This window comes from Chelon labrosus, assembly GCF_963514085.1.
Source record: "Chelon labrosus genome assembly, chromosome: 15".
Classification (NCBI taxonomy): domain Eukaryota; kingdom Metazoa; phylum Chordata; class Actinopteri; order Mugiliformes; family Mugilidae; genus Chelon; species Chelon labrosus.
The window spans coordinates 20683336-20698468 of record NC_140348.1 but is presented as its reverse complement, the minus strand read 5'-3'; the positions used below and the strand labels follow the sequence as shown (position 1 = coordinate 20698468).

Genomic DNA, 15133 nt, shown 5'->3' with positions numbered 1-15133 from the left:
AGTGGTTGTTTAATCTGTGTAAAACATGTCTTTCAACTCGGATCCAGTACACATCTGGCATTACACCTAGATCCTGGGTGATCTGATCTATAAGTACAAATGTAAATGTGTACAAGACGCACTGAGGTCGATCAGTCCACATTCTTTTAGCAGTGCGGATGAATGTGTCCAAGGACGTATTGAAGGACCGACTAAACTGACATTTTTCTAAGTTTTGCCTCATTGACTTGGTTCTATAAATTCACATTTATTACAGACTGAAGTTACAACAAAAGTAAAAGTGCAACTGCAACAGGTCAGATGAACAAGAATCACTAATAGTGAATGCAGTTACCAGGACCTGAAGTTTAGTTTTTCTTCCAGCTGATTGTAGGAGTCACTACTCCAATTTTATTGCATACCAGCAACATATTTTTGTTTTTTGTTTTGTTTTTTGGGCATATGTATGAGAGAATTCTGTCTAACTTTATGAATTAACCTATTTGCAAGTTATAAATGATCCCTGGCATGGAAAATATGATTTATCGGGGTTCTCACAGCAAATGGCATTGTGAAACACCGCATCAAGCTTTTTATTACATAGATTTTTCCGTTTCACAGTCTCACAGCACTCTGTTTACAGCAGTGACATTACTGTGCTTATGAACACTTCTCGTATGATGTTCGTGTTTATTTGCATATAGAGAGCGGAATTGAAATCCTATCACAAGTGGTCATGCGAGATGCATTCTGACACCAGCTGTGAACTGACGCACTGAGGACCTTTCACTTACGTGCCAGGTGTAAACAGGGTCTCTGTGAAGTGGATGATCTTACAGTTTGGATTAAATACTACATTTTGTGTCCTTTTCTAAGTTAAAAAAAAACAAAACACTTTTAGCCTTGTGACTTCGCAGGAGAGCTCAGTTGTTGCACCAAGACGGCCCATCACGGGCGTCTCGGTTCCACTCTCGCAGAGTGGGGCAGAATTTCTGACAGTGTGAGAATCTGGAGTGTTGACAATCCATAGTCTGTGTTAATGTGCCCCTGAAGCCAGCTGCCACTCTGAAGTAAATGGAGGCAGTCACCCACAACTGAACCAAGACTAATCTGATGGATGATTAAAGCTCATTGGAGGTAGTCTGATGTGGGTTTGTTTTCCCACAGTTGTAGCCATGTGACAAATTATATGCAACTATGCTTTTTTTCACAGCAGTGTATCCTCCTAAGTCCATTCACTTCACGTCATCTAGGTGCACATAGACAAACTAAAGGTGCAAGTGCAGTCAACTTGGTTTTAACCATGTAACTCTATAAAGGCTAGGCTAGGCTGCCACTGAGCAAAGTCAGCCACTTCATTTGCATGCAAGGACACAATTTGGACAGGAAAGTTTGACCCAGGCATGCAATTATGCATTTGAACAAACCGAGTCTGTCCACCAAGAATGTATGGGCGACATGACAAGACTCCAAAAATACAGCATCGCGCTGGATATGAGCAAAATGTGTTCATTAACTGCAGGTCGATGCAAATTATGTGTTTGCGCATAGAAGTCCTTTCCCAGACATTACCTCTGGCTAATAGACGCTGCTCAGTGCATATCTCAGGAGCTAATTAGTTCCTCATTCCCCATGCAGCATCCACAGTGCTACTGTAGCTACTGTCCACAGAGACAGGTGTGTGTTTGTGTGCGGTGCATATTTTAGCTGAGCTCCGTGCAGCTCTTTCACTAAATCAGTTAGCTCTGTGATGTACCCTCTTATTAACTTCAATTTTGAAAGGCTCTTTGAATTAGCAAAACAAACACGTTTCCACACTTATGCCTCGGGACGTGATTTTTTTTTCACTCTGCTTCATATGTTCTTGTGTGTCTGGTGAAATAAAACCCACACATTGTTACGTATTAGCTTAGAAAGCCCTTAAGATTACTTAACTTCCAGTATTTCTCTGTCCATCGTGTGCAGGGCTTCTGTTTATGTACCGTTCTTCCTTATGTCATTATGTCCATGAATCGGTGCAACTGCGACAAAAATGATGTATTGCTATTGTAGATGATGAACACATCCTTTTTGATTCTGATTCCAGATCACCACCAGAGGCTGTGAGACTTCAGAGATGACTTTGCGTCGGAACGGCCTCGGCCAGCTCGGTTTCCACGTCAATTTTGAGGGCATCGTGGCCGACGTGGAGCCCTTCGGCTTTGCCTGGAAAGCAGGACTGAGACAGGGCAGCCGACTTGTGGAGATCTGCAAGGTGGCCGTTGCTACGCTCACTCACGAGCAGATGATTGACCTACTGCGGACATCTGTCACTGTCAAAGTGGTTATAATCCAGCCTCATGAAGATGGCACTCCCCGAAGGTAAATCTCACTGTTGTCGTATTGTTTCTTTATCTCAAAACAATGCTTCACAAACAGGAGCAGGCTCCCCAAGGTTGCAGGTTTGATGCCTGTGCACCATTACTTCCTGTCTTTCTTCACTGACAACTATCCAAAAAAATAACGGAAAAGAAGAAAGTATGCAGACTTCCTACTGTCATCAGTGAGACAGAAGCAGGTGCTCCTCAAAAATGTATGAAGTCATAACAGAAGAGTAGCTTGTTTTTCTCATCTTTCCATGCAGCTGGGACAAATTAGCTTGACATTTGCGCTCATGTTTGAGATGATTAGCATAAAGAAATGCTTACATACTGTTAGCGAGGCACCAGGGTGGATGTAGCTCTCCGCTGATTTCTCTGGAGAGTAGACTCTTTGTCGTGAGAGAAAACGCCTGTAGAGTCAGAGTCGTGGACAGTCAGCGTTTCTCACTAATGATAATGAGAGGAGCCGTTTGATTAATGGCTCAACTCTCGCTGCCATTGTTTGACAGCACGCATTTGTAGATTGCTTTTTTTCTAACCTTGCACAATGTCCTATTCAGCAATTAGGATGGGAGTGTTCGCCTTTTTAGAGACACACACCCATAGGGAGAGTCCATCGCTCTTGTAATAAAAAGGCAGAAGCATATTTCAAACGGTCCTTTGTGACGGGAAGAGATGAAGGTCTGTGTAAAATGCTTGTTCTGAAAGCACATCTGCTTGTTTGTCTGTGAGAGACAGACAGTCCTGTGAAATCATATCCGTCAGCCTTTCACACTCACATTTTCGACATCTTTGTTTTGCTTCTGCTTCGGGCTGACAGATTTGTGTACCAGCAAATGCTGCTTCCACTTTGTCACAGGCAACCACAGCAGAACGGCTTGACAGTGTGCAGAAAAGAATACTGTAACGTAATCCCTTTTTCTCGCAGATAAGGCTAATGTTGTAAGTTAAATCATTACAATTAAAAACATGTGGACGACAACAAATAACGAATCGCAGTGTGCTTCCATTCTTTGTATGTACTTGTGTGTTGATCAGTGCAAACTGTAGCTAAATCCCTGATGGGAGATGGATTTTAGAGTAGATGTCTGTATACAAGACTGCGTCTAATGTATATTTTTGGGGAATCGTTTTAATGGCAGCCATGTTAAATATTATGAATAAACGTGAGCTCGGACAGCTGTGTGTACGCGGATGTCATAATGTCAAAGTCTGCATAGTAGGCACGCGTTTAACTGTACTTCAACTTTGCGTCCTTGTCTGGCAACAGAGTAGTAACATATTTGCTCCCCCAGATGGTGGGCTAACATGCCTCGTCTGTGAATCCAACACAGCAGCCTCTCTGGCAGAACTGACGTCTAATCCTCTTACCGCGATCGCCGATGATACATGATGATACAATCATAATCGCAGTTCAGGGAAGCAGAAAGCAGACATAACAAACATCTTCCAAAACTGGTTCTGTGTGTTCGCAAATGCTTGTCCAGCTCCCTGTAGCTGTGCTTACAGTCTGGAGGATTTGGTAAATGGAAGCTTTTGACATGGTATCTGTGCCAGTGGCTTGGTTTGATTGAAACCACTGACAGCTGTGAAGATAGTCGAGGCAGCCAATAAGACGTGGGTTTTAAAGACACACATGTTACCTACTATTGTAGTCAAAAATATGTATTGAGTGAGTATTGTATCATGTATGTCCCTAAGGAGTAATATGATGCATAACAGACTGAGCTTGACCCATATATTGCATTTACAAACAGATGTATATGGCAGATTAGTAGGTTTTATACTAGAAGACCATACTGGTTAAGTGCTGTTGAGCCTCACCGCAAGATTCCCCCCTATCTTTCCAAAAAAACTATTTCTCACGCGGGTGTCATGAGAATCAAAAGACTTCATCCTGGGTCCTGTGAATTTTCTCCCAAGGCTCCAACAAATCAAGAGGTGAGAGGTCAGGTGAAGAATCTCGAGAGCCCTCAACTATTTTCTCTGCTCCGAGTTGCTGAAGTGTTGCAGTCAACAATAAGTGCTCCAGTTTCTCCGCTATTATCTCAAAGGAAAGGAATTCAGCAGGGGCTCGAAAGCCCCAGTCAGTCCCCCGTGGCCAGAGCGAGATGGGGGTTAGTCTAGCAACAATGGACAAGAGTCTCATGACCTACAGACAATGTACCCTGGCTCCACGATGCTGCCACGACAAGGAAAAATGTTTTTATAAGCACACGCAGGGGCCAGAAGTAGTGTGCTTCCTCTCTGCTGTTTTTAAATTCTCAGACTTCCTAATTTAATGATTACTCCACATTCATTCAGGGCCAATGTTGTCATCTTGTTACTAAGATTATGTGGATTTTTTTAGTGGAAAGGAAAAAAATAAAAATTTAGACCACTTTAGCTCTGTGTTGTGGCAAACCTCCTAAAGCTGTTTATGCCCTAAACGGTTTTAACCCCCTGAGCCTGAAGCCAGAGGAGAGATATGCCTCTAATATTAGCCTTAGCCGGTACTGTATTTATTTACACCGGGGGCAGGATGTGGTTTTAGCTCAGTGCAATACCAGAGGCTTTTCCATCACCACTCTGAAAAGCTTTAAACAAGTTCAACATGTTAGCCTTGGATCAAGCTAATGAGAAAAAGATGACAAAGATTAGGTCTTTGAAACAAGAATGCGATGCACAGAACATGGCAGTGATTGCATGTTTTGGTATGTTGTCATTATAGATGTAAAAATAAATAGAAGGATTTGTAGAGTAGGGAGTAAAATGAATGACTATTACAAGACATGCAAACATAACAATAATATGTCACAGAGACGAGATTTTTTACTCTGCTTGCTGGCAGCCTTTTGTTTTCCGTTACACATTTTGCACATTCTGTGTTTTCATCACAGAGATTTATGTTGGAAATTGTGGTTAAGCTGAATTTTTAGCGGGTTCAACCTGCACCAGAATACCCACTGATAATGAGTATTGCCTATGACATTCAGATGGGCACTTGTGACCTTTCCTTTGAAGTGTCATCAGACTTGTCATTGTGGATTTCCATCTGGAAGTAGAGCCAGATTTCTCACTTCTAATGCCAACAGCCTGCGAAAGGGTGCGCCGCCAAACCAAAAAACCCAGAGAGCATACACCGCAAATCACTCTCTTCAACCCGCTCACATTCATCAGCCGTCTTTTTTTTTTTTTTTTGCTTCGTATAAGTTTGCAAAGAAATCATTAAAAAAAGTTTTTCTTCTTTCCACTCATCACGCCTTTCACCTTGTCAGTTCTCGGTCCTTCTGGTGCAAAAAGCACAGCAAGAGACAACGGCTGAGACCTTTGCTGTTGACAAGCTGTTAGCTAGGTTTAGCCTATGCAGAGGGTAATGATGTGTGGCAACCTAGCACGACCACACACCCTCTCAGTTAATCAAGGTAATGAGTGGATTAGCAGCCCTGTTAAAAAACAATTGACCAGCAGTCTGGAGGATTTAACACTCCTGTTAGCATCCTGAACAGAAAAGTGATTGAAAGACCTCAGGTTACACAATAGAAGTAATGGGATAATGTTGAATCACCAGCCCCTAAGCTCTTGTTCACATACAACAGCTTTGCTCAATAAGATACATTCCTTTCTTTTCTTTTCTTTTTTTTTTACTCACGGACATCTCTGATCTTTTCAAGCTGTAATGCCATTCATTACATACACTGTCCCATATATCAAATCAGTGATGCGTGCAACAGATAAATTATGTAAAATAATGTATCTAGAGGATGTAGTCCTTTATCCATGGATGACGGCAGCTTAATGGTGACATAGACCAGATGTGAGAGACATGGGTGGAGGAGGAGGAAGCCCAGGATGATCTTCTAGTTACATCTTCTAACACCCACAGCTCCAGAGGGAGGCCAGTTGTAAACAGCCCAGCCACCCATGGCCCAGTTTGATGAAAGGGCCTCTCTGAGAGGGATTACTTGCCCCCTTCACCACAGCCTTTGCAATCATCCTGTGCACCCTCCTCAAACCCTACTATGTGTACATGTATGACCACAGTAAAGTATACAGAGCTTTCCAGTGGATCCGGGAAAATGGACTTTGGAGGGGGAGGGCAGTGTAATCATTAGAGTCATGCTTGAGATGCTTTTGGAGAGCTAGCAGAGCACCAAGGCTGTTTAACCCTGACCCGCTACCCAGTAAACCCCCCACCCTGTCCTTCCAAATATACACACCAAGCCTCTGCCGAGCCCCAAAGATTAATGTTGCATGAAATGGCATCACAGGCCCTCTCCATCCCGGAGATCCTCAGTGTTGTTAACAGTTATGGGATGGAGATGGAGGGACAAAAAGCCTCCCGCGTGGAGCGACTCGGGGGAGACCATCACACTATCTGGTTGAGTGGCAAGAGATTTTCAGCTCTACTGAACTAGTCAAAGTGTTTTACACTTTTTATTAGTACTCTAAACATTTGTCTGTGTTTACGGTAGTCAGTGTACAGGCATGTGTGTGTCGTTGGCGTACATACAGTATCTAGACGTCTGCCTCAGGCTAAATATTTCTGACTGTATTTGTTTGTGTTTTGGTGTAGTCATGGTAACACCAAGTCTAAACCGGTTACTTCCCCTCCTCATTTTTATTGGGTCATCAGGGTTACCTAATGGGTGACAACACAACACTGTCATTAAAGTGTCAGTCTAATTTATAATTAAAATTGATGTCATGCTTTTTTTGGATGTATTGAACAATTCATAATCATAATGAAAGGCAATAAATCTAACTTGAAGTAATACGTTCTTATTTTTCTAACCTATTATATGATTAATAATAAATCTATTATTCATGCCTTTTGCATTACCTGTAGTTAACTTGATATATGTGCATTACCAAAATGCTTTGGTACAAGATAAATAGTGTTCCTCATTGTAATTACTGGCATTTTTCAAAAGGATATTTATGATCTTCTTCAGTTTAAGAGGTCAGATGACATTTTAAACGCCGGTATCATTAAGGGTACATCTCATAAAACCTGATACTCTCGTAAAGCCTTCATCCAAGGCTCATTGCCGGCCTTTAACCTTCCCTATCCTCCTTTTTCAGGGGCTGCTCCGAGCTCTACCGCATACCTATGGTGGAGTACAAGGTCGACAGCGAGGGTACACCCTGTGAGTACAAGACACCCTTCAGGAGAAACACCACCTGGCATCGGGTGCCCACAGCTGCAGGACAACCTCTATCCCGGGGCTCGCCCACTCAGGGCCCCGACCGCCTGCAGTGCCAGCAGATTCTCCAACAACACCAAGCAGCTATCCCGCGAAGCACATCCTTCGATAGGAAGTTACCAGATGGGTCCAGGTAAACTCTCTCCTCTCTGTACGCTGTTCTCTGTCTCTTGTCTGGCTCTGACCAGTGTTATATACTGTATAAAGTCTTAAAAACTGCTTGTAGCTGATAAAGGTATTTCACAATTTAGTGCAATCATGACTGTAAGGGTGGTACGAAGCTCTACAGTGGTGCTCATAAAATATTATGTGCAATAATAATGTAATCGTTCCTGTTGGGATAAAATCAGAGGAACGTTGTATAAAGTGGATGCAACAAAACAGCTGAACAAAATTGTGCTTTTAAGACAATTTTTGAAAGTCAAGCTTCCTCGTCAGGGTTTTTTTCAGAAGGCTCGTCACAGCAAAACTTCACGATCAAACATCATGGCGCTCAAAAGACCCAATCCTTTGAGACGAAATCTTTGAACTCTCGGCCTTTCTCGTTTGAAAAAAGCGCCGCGGTAGCACTTTGAGGGGCTGTTATTGTGTTCAGCTATTTGCATACATATAAATGGAGCATTTTAGTCAAATGAATTCACAGCTTTGCTTTCATGTCCTTTTAGATGATAAGGCCACACTCAGACTTTGTTCCTGTCCTACACTGTGTCTTTTTTGGACATCTCCATTGAGCCATGTAAAGCAGTGATTTGTTCATTCTAATGAAACCCCTACAGTCTTGATAACCTTTCCAGTGTGTCACACCGACCCCCCCTGGTGTTGCCTGTTCTGACTATACTGGGATAATGGTCGCCTTCTCTGCCTAATCAGAGTCCCTGGCAGTGGGAGCCCTCCATTCTCCCTCGCTCCTTTTCTTCCTCTCTCCATATCCCTCTTACTCCCCGCTCCCTCCCTCTTCCTGCACCCTGCCGAGGAGGAGGTGATAGGGACACTGACACGGCTCAGCTCATCTCATCCAATTACGGCAGAAACAAAGAGAGTGCTCTTCTCTGGACCACGATATGTAGCACCCCAGAGGGAGCGGGAGTCGAGGGGGGGGGGGTGAAGGAGTCACAGATTTAAGAGGGAGAGAGGGAGACAGCAGGGGAGTGTTATACAGTCACATATCCTACAGGAATAAAACTACATAAATGATTTGTCATTTCTTTCAGGAGCTTGACTAATTTTAAAATAATAGACCATTTCCATAACTAGAGAACTATTTTAAGTAGGTTAAATAGATGGCTAAAGATTTCCTAATGAATAAATGTTTAATAGATGGTTACAGTTATGAATAAATGATTGAAACATACAGTACATGGTTGAAACATGAATGCTGCATCTTTATGGCTTACAAAAAGCATTTCATCCACGCATGTAGCTGGTTCCAGACCTGGCACCATAAAACATGACTCCTACTATGCAGCCAAATGAGACCAAGCCCTAATCTCTGCGCCTTCAAATGCTGTTGCAGCGAAGAGAGAAAAATCGCACGCAGTATCCCCCTAGACCTTTTCATGTTACGGGAAGAGGAGAAGGAGTAGAAAAAACAGCAGCTGCTATTAGACCTAAGAAGTGCCTGGACCCGGCCGAGGAGTCTAACTCATCAGCCAGAGAGGCGATGTTGCAGTCTAGCCGGTGTATCTGATGATGTGTGCTACGATTGAGTTACTGACAGTTCAGCTTTCAGTGGAGTTCGAAAGGAAACCTGAAGACAGAGCAGGAGGTGTGGATGCTAAGATTGTGTCGCCTTGTGAATACGTTTTTATAATTAATATAGTTTTCAGGATTATATTAGTTATATTTATCCGTATATTCACATGCTCTTTGGATGTTGCTGCTTCAAAATAAAAGTAGTATTTCTGGTGCGACTTCACGCGAGGAAAATAAATTGTAGAAAGGTCAAGGCTCCAGTAGCACTTGTAGTAAATGGAACAACTCTATTAGACTGGCGCGTTTCGGATCGTGGCCTTCATTGGGGTCATTGCTGCTTTGTAACAAAGTGTTGTTTAGATTTTAACCAAAATAATTATTTAATCAGCTGGGAAATCAAGTGAATACAGACTCAATCCCAAAACTTTTAGATAAACAAATATATAAGCAAAAAAAAAGAAGCTGATATGAAAAGTGGACTTGGCTGGAGACCTAATGTAAAAGCCATCCTGCCTATGTTATTGCAGTCTTATTTCCGTCCGGTCTTCTAACCTACTTTGGTAGGGAAGGCCTCAAGGCAGCAGACATAACTCGCATCTAGTGTTTATTTTTCACTCCAGACCAACGTCCGCAAGTTTTTCCTGGCCAGGGGAAAGTAAGCAAAGAAAGCTCTTGTCTCAAGACATTAAGTCAGACCAGGGCAGTGAATGCTCTTTGAAAAGGCTGAGCTGAGATGGTGGTCAGACCAGTTTAACTAGATAAATGACTCTTCTTCATAAACAGCCCATGTCTGTGAAGACGGTTCAAGAGCAGAAATCTCAAGCTTCCTCTTAAATTGTACTTAACACACAGGGCGTCGCCATCTGGATTACTCACCGAGGCGTATTACCATAACTAATCTTCTTTTCTGTTTGTCTTTGGCGAACAAGACACCTTCTCCCTCACTGACAGTGCTTTCATTTTCTTAGAGATTATCCACGGTGCTCACGTGCAAGCGACTTTTCCCTGGAGTGACACCCAGTAATAATGTTATTAATGTGAGGGGGAAAGACGTTTCTCCTGCTTTAGAAATTCCCGCTACAAATATCTGATATAGACGAGGTGTAAATAACAAATAGAATGATGCTTAAAATACTGGAATAAGTTACTAATCTTTTAAGCTTCCCTTCATATGCAAAAATGACAAAAAATGATTCATTGATTCCTGGTTTCCTTTCTGTTGATTAAACAAAACAAGCAATTTGGAGATGAGCTCTGGGAATTTTGCTCAAAATATGATGTGTATTTCGTTTGCCTTTCTGTGTTTGCAGGACAATGCAGGACATGGAAAATCCACAGGTCACCTCATGTAACAAGGGGGACCAACACTACCGCAGCTCCCCCAGCAACCAGTCCTCCTCCAGTGATCCAGGACCCTGTGGCAGCGGCACCTGGTCCCAGCAGCCTGGATATGACGGGTACAGGACCACAGCAGCAGTGTTACTTTTTTTGAAATAGCCTCTAAGTAGTCCCTGCAGGATTATGCGGTTTTACAGTAATGAATGCAGCTACAATCAGCCCCGGCACTATTTCGGAGAACTTGCAATTTTGCAAAATGACAGCAATTTTTCCGCATGAAATGACCAAATCATCGGTGCGCCTTTGGCCAGTCGGCACAGTTTTTTTATTTTTTTTATTTTATTTTACAGGAAGTGATCTAACAAAATAATAAAAGTGTGCCGGTCGAAGTATATAATGCCGCACCAGAACATAAAAAAGGGGGAAAATGTAAGGTGACGAGTTTCATGAATGAGATTTTTTCATTTAACACCCATCATTATAGTTTCCATTCAGTCTTCTTTCATGATTTCCTCCAGAAAAACATGAAGGTTTCTTCAAACATAAATGGGCACTTTGTGAAAATAAAGCATACAGTTTAAAGCAATTACCAGTCCAAACCAAATGCAGTATTTATCCTTGTTGTTACTGTGTCTGTTCAGAAGACTTTAAAGTATAATAATAAGTAATTATAAAGAAATCTATCTTGTACTTTAGTATCTCCTACTGCGACTGAGGCACCACTTTAGAAAACTACTCTGCAGCAATTTAGGAGAAAGCCACTGAAAAGATTTTTTTTAAGAGACTGAAGTTCTGGAGAATCTAAGAAGACAAGGCTTTGTAGCATCCGTCAACATGATCACTGTCACCGTAATTTCTCTTTTGTCATCAGATTTTCCAGTTCACTTATTACAGTGCGGAGCTCCTCTCAACGTGTTTCTCTTTATCTTACTCTAAATTATATAATGGTTTGTGGGGCTACACAGCCTGTAGACCGTGCAGGCCCAACGTCTGTCAGGCTTGAGTCTTGTACATGAGCAGAATCCATCACAGATCACCGTCTGTCTGTAAGTGGTTGCAGACCATGACAAGAGGCTTAGCTTCCCACCGCTGCCTTTCTGTCAGAGGCCTCAAAAGTGCACTGAACTCTGGAGGACCAGTGTGCCCTGTCAGAGGTGTCCCGATGCAGAACAACAGACATGTTGACTAGCCGACTGATCTCCAGTCACGGCCTTTGTTGAAGCTCACGAGGCACTCTGGCTTTCGTTCGTCTGCTGCAACTTCTATTAGCTCGGGGTTTAATTAAGACCTGCATTGAAAATTTTGCTGCTCTTTCTCTTTTGTCAAGAGCAAAAGAGCGCCTGCCATGCCGAGTTGCGTGAAAAGAGGTTTCTTGTCGGCATTGTCTGGCAGCTTCTTTATTCTATTATAAGCTCAAGTGATTTGACCTTAAATTATCTTGAGCTAATTACTGTACATCTGTGGTACATCTATTGAAGCCTTTCTCTGACTGGAATACAGAGCTCTCTCTATAGACAGGAAATAATTTACAGCTCATTTTCCTCCTCTTTCTTCCTCCAGGTGTCCATCCCCTATCCTCCATGAGCGGGCAGGGGACATCCAGGGAGGAGACGGAGAGATCCACAGGGAGAGAGAGCCCACGCTGGAGAGGACCAGGTCTGCAGGTGAGTCATGATTCAAGTTCATATAATGTAACTCAGACCTCTCATGGTTTCACATTGTCTGTTCACACCAGCTGCTTCTCTACCCCTTTCTTTCTGGCTCTACAGAGGCCAAATGGCACATACCCTCCACCAAGATCCTGAACCCTCTGAAGCAAAGAGAAGGAGGAAAAGACTCACCCAACAAGCTGTCCAGGGTACGTGTCTGATCTACTTGAATTTCAGCTGACAAAACAAAATCTAACATTTAGAAAATCACCTTTTGTGAAGCGCTCAGTATTTGAAAGAGATTGATGCAGCCTTAACCTGTGCTGTGACTATAGTGGAGTGTTTTGCGCTGCACACCTCTGTCAGACCTGCTTTACCGTACATCAGCGCTTGAATTGGGGTGAGGTCAGATTGCCCTTGTTTATGGGCTCCGCAGCAATCAGTAGAGCAATTGGGGTGTTCAGTCGGGATGTTCATGTCGTCCCCTCTAGACGCTCTTTGCAGTTATCACTTTTCCCTTCATCAGCATGCTAACGGGCGTCTCATCTCATCACCGCTTCTGGTCGCCTCTCGCACACTTTTGTAGGACACATTTTCCTAGAAGGTTGAATATATTACATGCTTTAGCCTCTCTTTTCCCTCCTCTCATTTATCTTTTTTTGCCCAATACCGGGTTTTTTTTTTTTCCTCCTTCGATGTTGGTGGCTGGCAAATACACCTAACGGCGTCTTTCAGTGCTTTCAGCCAGTGTTGCATTATTCCAAGTAAATGGATGAAAGTTTAAAGGGTCCTCTTGGCTCTGTATGCCCCTTATGCACAGAGCTGTTTTAATTTAAGTTTTGCCCATGCAAATTTTAGCATACTATAAAAAGATACAGGACAGTCCTTTGTAATTCATAGATTTAGCTGAAGTTTTATCTCAAATTAAACATTTCTGCTAACCTACGTCACCACAGACCTGTTTCTCCCGTCAGCAAATTGATTTGTAAGGCTGCAGATTCACTAGAGTCAAGTTGACCTGACCTAGAATATTTTTTCAGCTTGGTAATGAACAAATCTGGCCCTGACTCTTGACTTGACGAAAACAGTTATGCATCCCTGTTAAACCGATTCAGGAGTCAGATTATGTGGATTTCTCAAATAAGTACAAGAATTTAAGAGGTCAAACACAAAGTGTGTGACATTCAGCATATTCTGTTTGTATTCCTTCCTACTTATTGCTGTCAACTTGCCAACAGTATAATAGGCCTCAAGAAAACAAGCTGTCGCCTCAGTCAGGGACACATGAACACGCTATGTGGCGTAATGGGTAAACCCCCACCCCCTACCCCCGTCTAGTGTGCCATGCATGTTAAAGCAGCCGTAAGAATTATTTGCAGCTGCTACTTGACCTCGTTTGATTTACTGTATTTTTTTCTTTCTCCTTCACCCCTCTTGCTCTCTCTCTATCCCTGTACCAGACGGGTGATAAAAACTCAAGTCACTCAAGTAGCAACACTCTTTCAAGCAACGCCTCCAGCAACAGCGACGATAAGCACTTTGGCTCTGGAGACCTGATGGACCCGGAGATGCTGGGCCTAACTTACATCAAAGGGGCATCCACAGACAGCGGCATAGACACTAATCCCTGCGTGGCCCCTGGGGCCCGGGTGTTGCTGCAGAGCAGGGTGGGGGAGCAGGGACACCCCTGGGTGTCGGAGCACCACGAGGACGGAGCGTCAGAGGAGGATCATGGGAAACTGTACCTGCCACAGGGCTACGCTTCTGCCATTATGTCAAGTCATGTGACGGAGGGCAGCATTGGAGACCTGAGTGAGATCTCATCCCATTCAAGGTACGGTACTGACCCAACTTGTGTGTTTTATTTGTTTATTTTTATTTATTTATTCTCTTCAAGTAATATTTGTATTCCAGCTATGTTTCTGCACGTTGAGTGCGGGATAACAGAAACAGATGTGTGACAAGTTGAAGGAAAAACTTGAATGAGTGGAGTTACTTACATCCAGGGCCAAGTGGGCAAAGTCACGAGATCTTAACCAAATTTAAAACTTATGGGAGATTTTGGATGGCTGTATTAGAAAGCACTTCCCAAACCATGAAAACATCAAATGAGGGGATGTCTTGTAGAGGAATGTCAGGGTCATAAAGAGTTCATGCCAAAGAGCATTGGAGCTAGTCCTCACTGGGAGAAGTAAAGGTGCCTTTTCACTAATTTCACTGGTGACTCTGATCTTTATTCGCATGCTATGGTCAAATACTTTGCTCTGTTCTGCTTTAATTCTATCTTGCTGGGTGCTTTTCCACAGTACATATGTGGTTCAGGGCAAAATCCACTTTAAATCCGTAGATGTACATTCGCACACATGGCAACAGACTCTCTGCTGTGAACACATACAGAGACAAACACATACACAAAGGAAAGGTTGCTGGCTGTTAACCGACCTTTTCACCCAGCCATGCTCCCTCGCTGCTGACCTGCAGCCTGAATCATCCAGCTGTGCGGAAGGCGGTGGGTGAGACCGTTGTCGGGCTCTAGCAACATGGGGGGGGGGGGGGGGGGGGGGGGGGGGGATCATCACACTGTCTTCCAAGGTCTCCTCACCAGACTGGGGCCCATCTGGGAAAGAGAAAGGGTGTCAGAGAGGGTTGGCCCTGCAGCCACTCACAGTCTGCCTCTGCGAAATAGAATGGGTATCTATTTGTTTATGCTGTACAGGATTATGTTCCCACAATCTGTTCAGATCATTGACCTGTTTGGGAGGCGTCAGAACTGTCCACTTCAGGAACATCGTTCAGAAATGAGGAAATAGCCCGTGCCATCATCTTGACTGCTCTGACGCCTCCCGCCTTTTACGTAATGGTCTTTGACACCAGGATGTCACCTGAGCAAACAGTGAAGCAGCAGGGGCACATCTTGCAGGGTGTGGCC

General features: G+C 43.4%; 1 protein-coding gene across 3 annotated transcripts in view; it reads left to right on the top strand.

The window, feature by feature from the left end:
• The window catches only part of LOC311500482 (signal-induced proliferation-associated 1-like protein 2), an 81472-nt gene that overhangs the window by 50289 nt on the left and 16050 nt on the right, over positions 1-15133 (top strand). For all 3 annotated transcript variants that reach the window (XM_084561914.1, XM_084561913.1, XM_084561912.1), the window contains exons 9-14: positions 2066-2340; positions 7404-7658; positions 10528-10674; positions 12116-12219; positions 12325-12413; positions 13665-14038. In XM_084561914.1, coding sequence (XP_084418040.1) covers positions 2066-2340; positions 7404-7658; positions 10528-10674; positions 12116-12219; positions 12325-12413; positions 13665-14038 — 1244 coding nt within the window. The remainder of the gene's footprint in view (positions 1-2065; positions 2341-7403; positions 7659-10527; positions 10675-12115; positions 12220-12324; positions 12414-13664; positions 14039-15133) is intronic.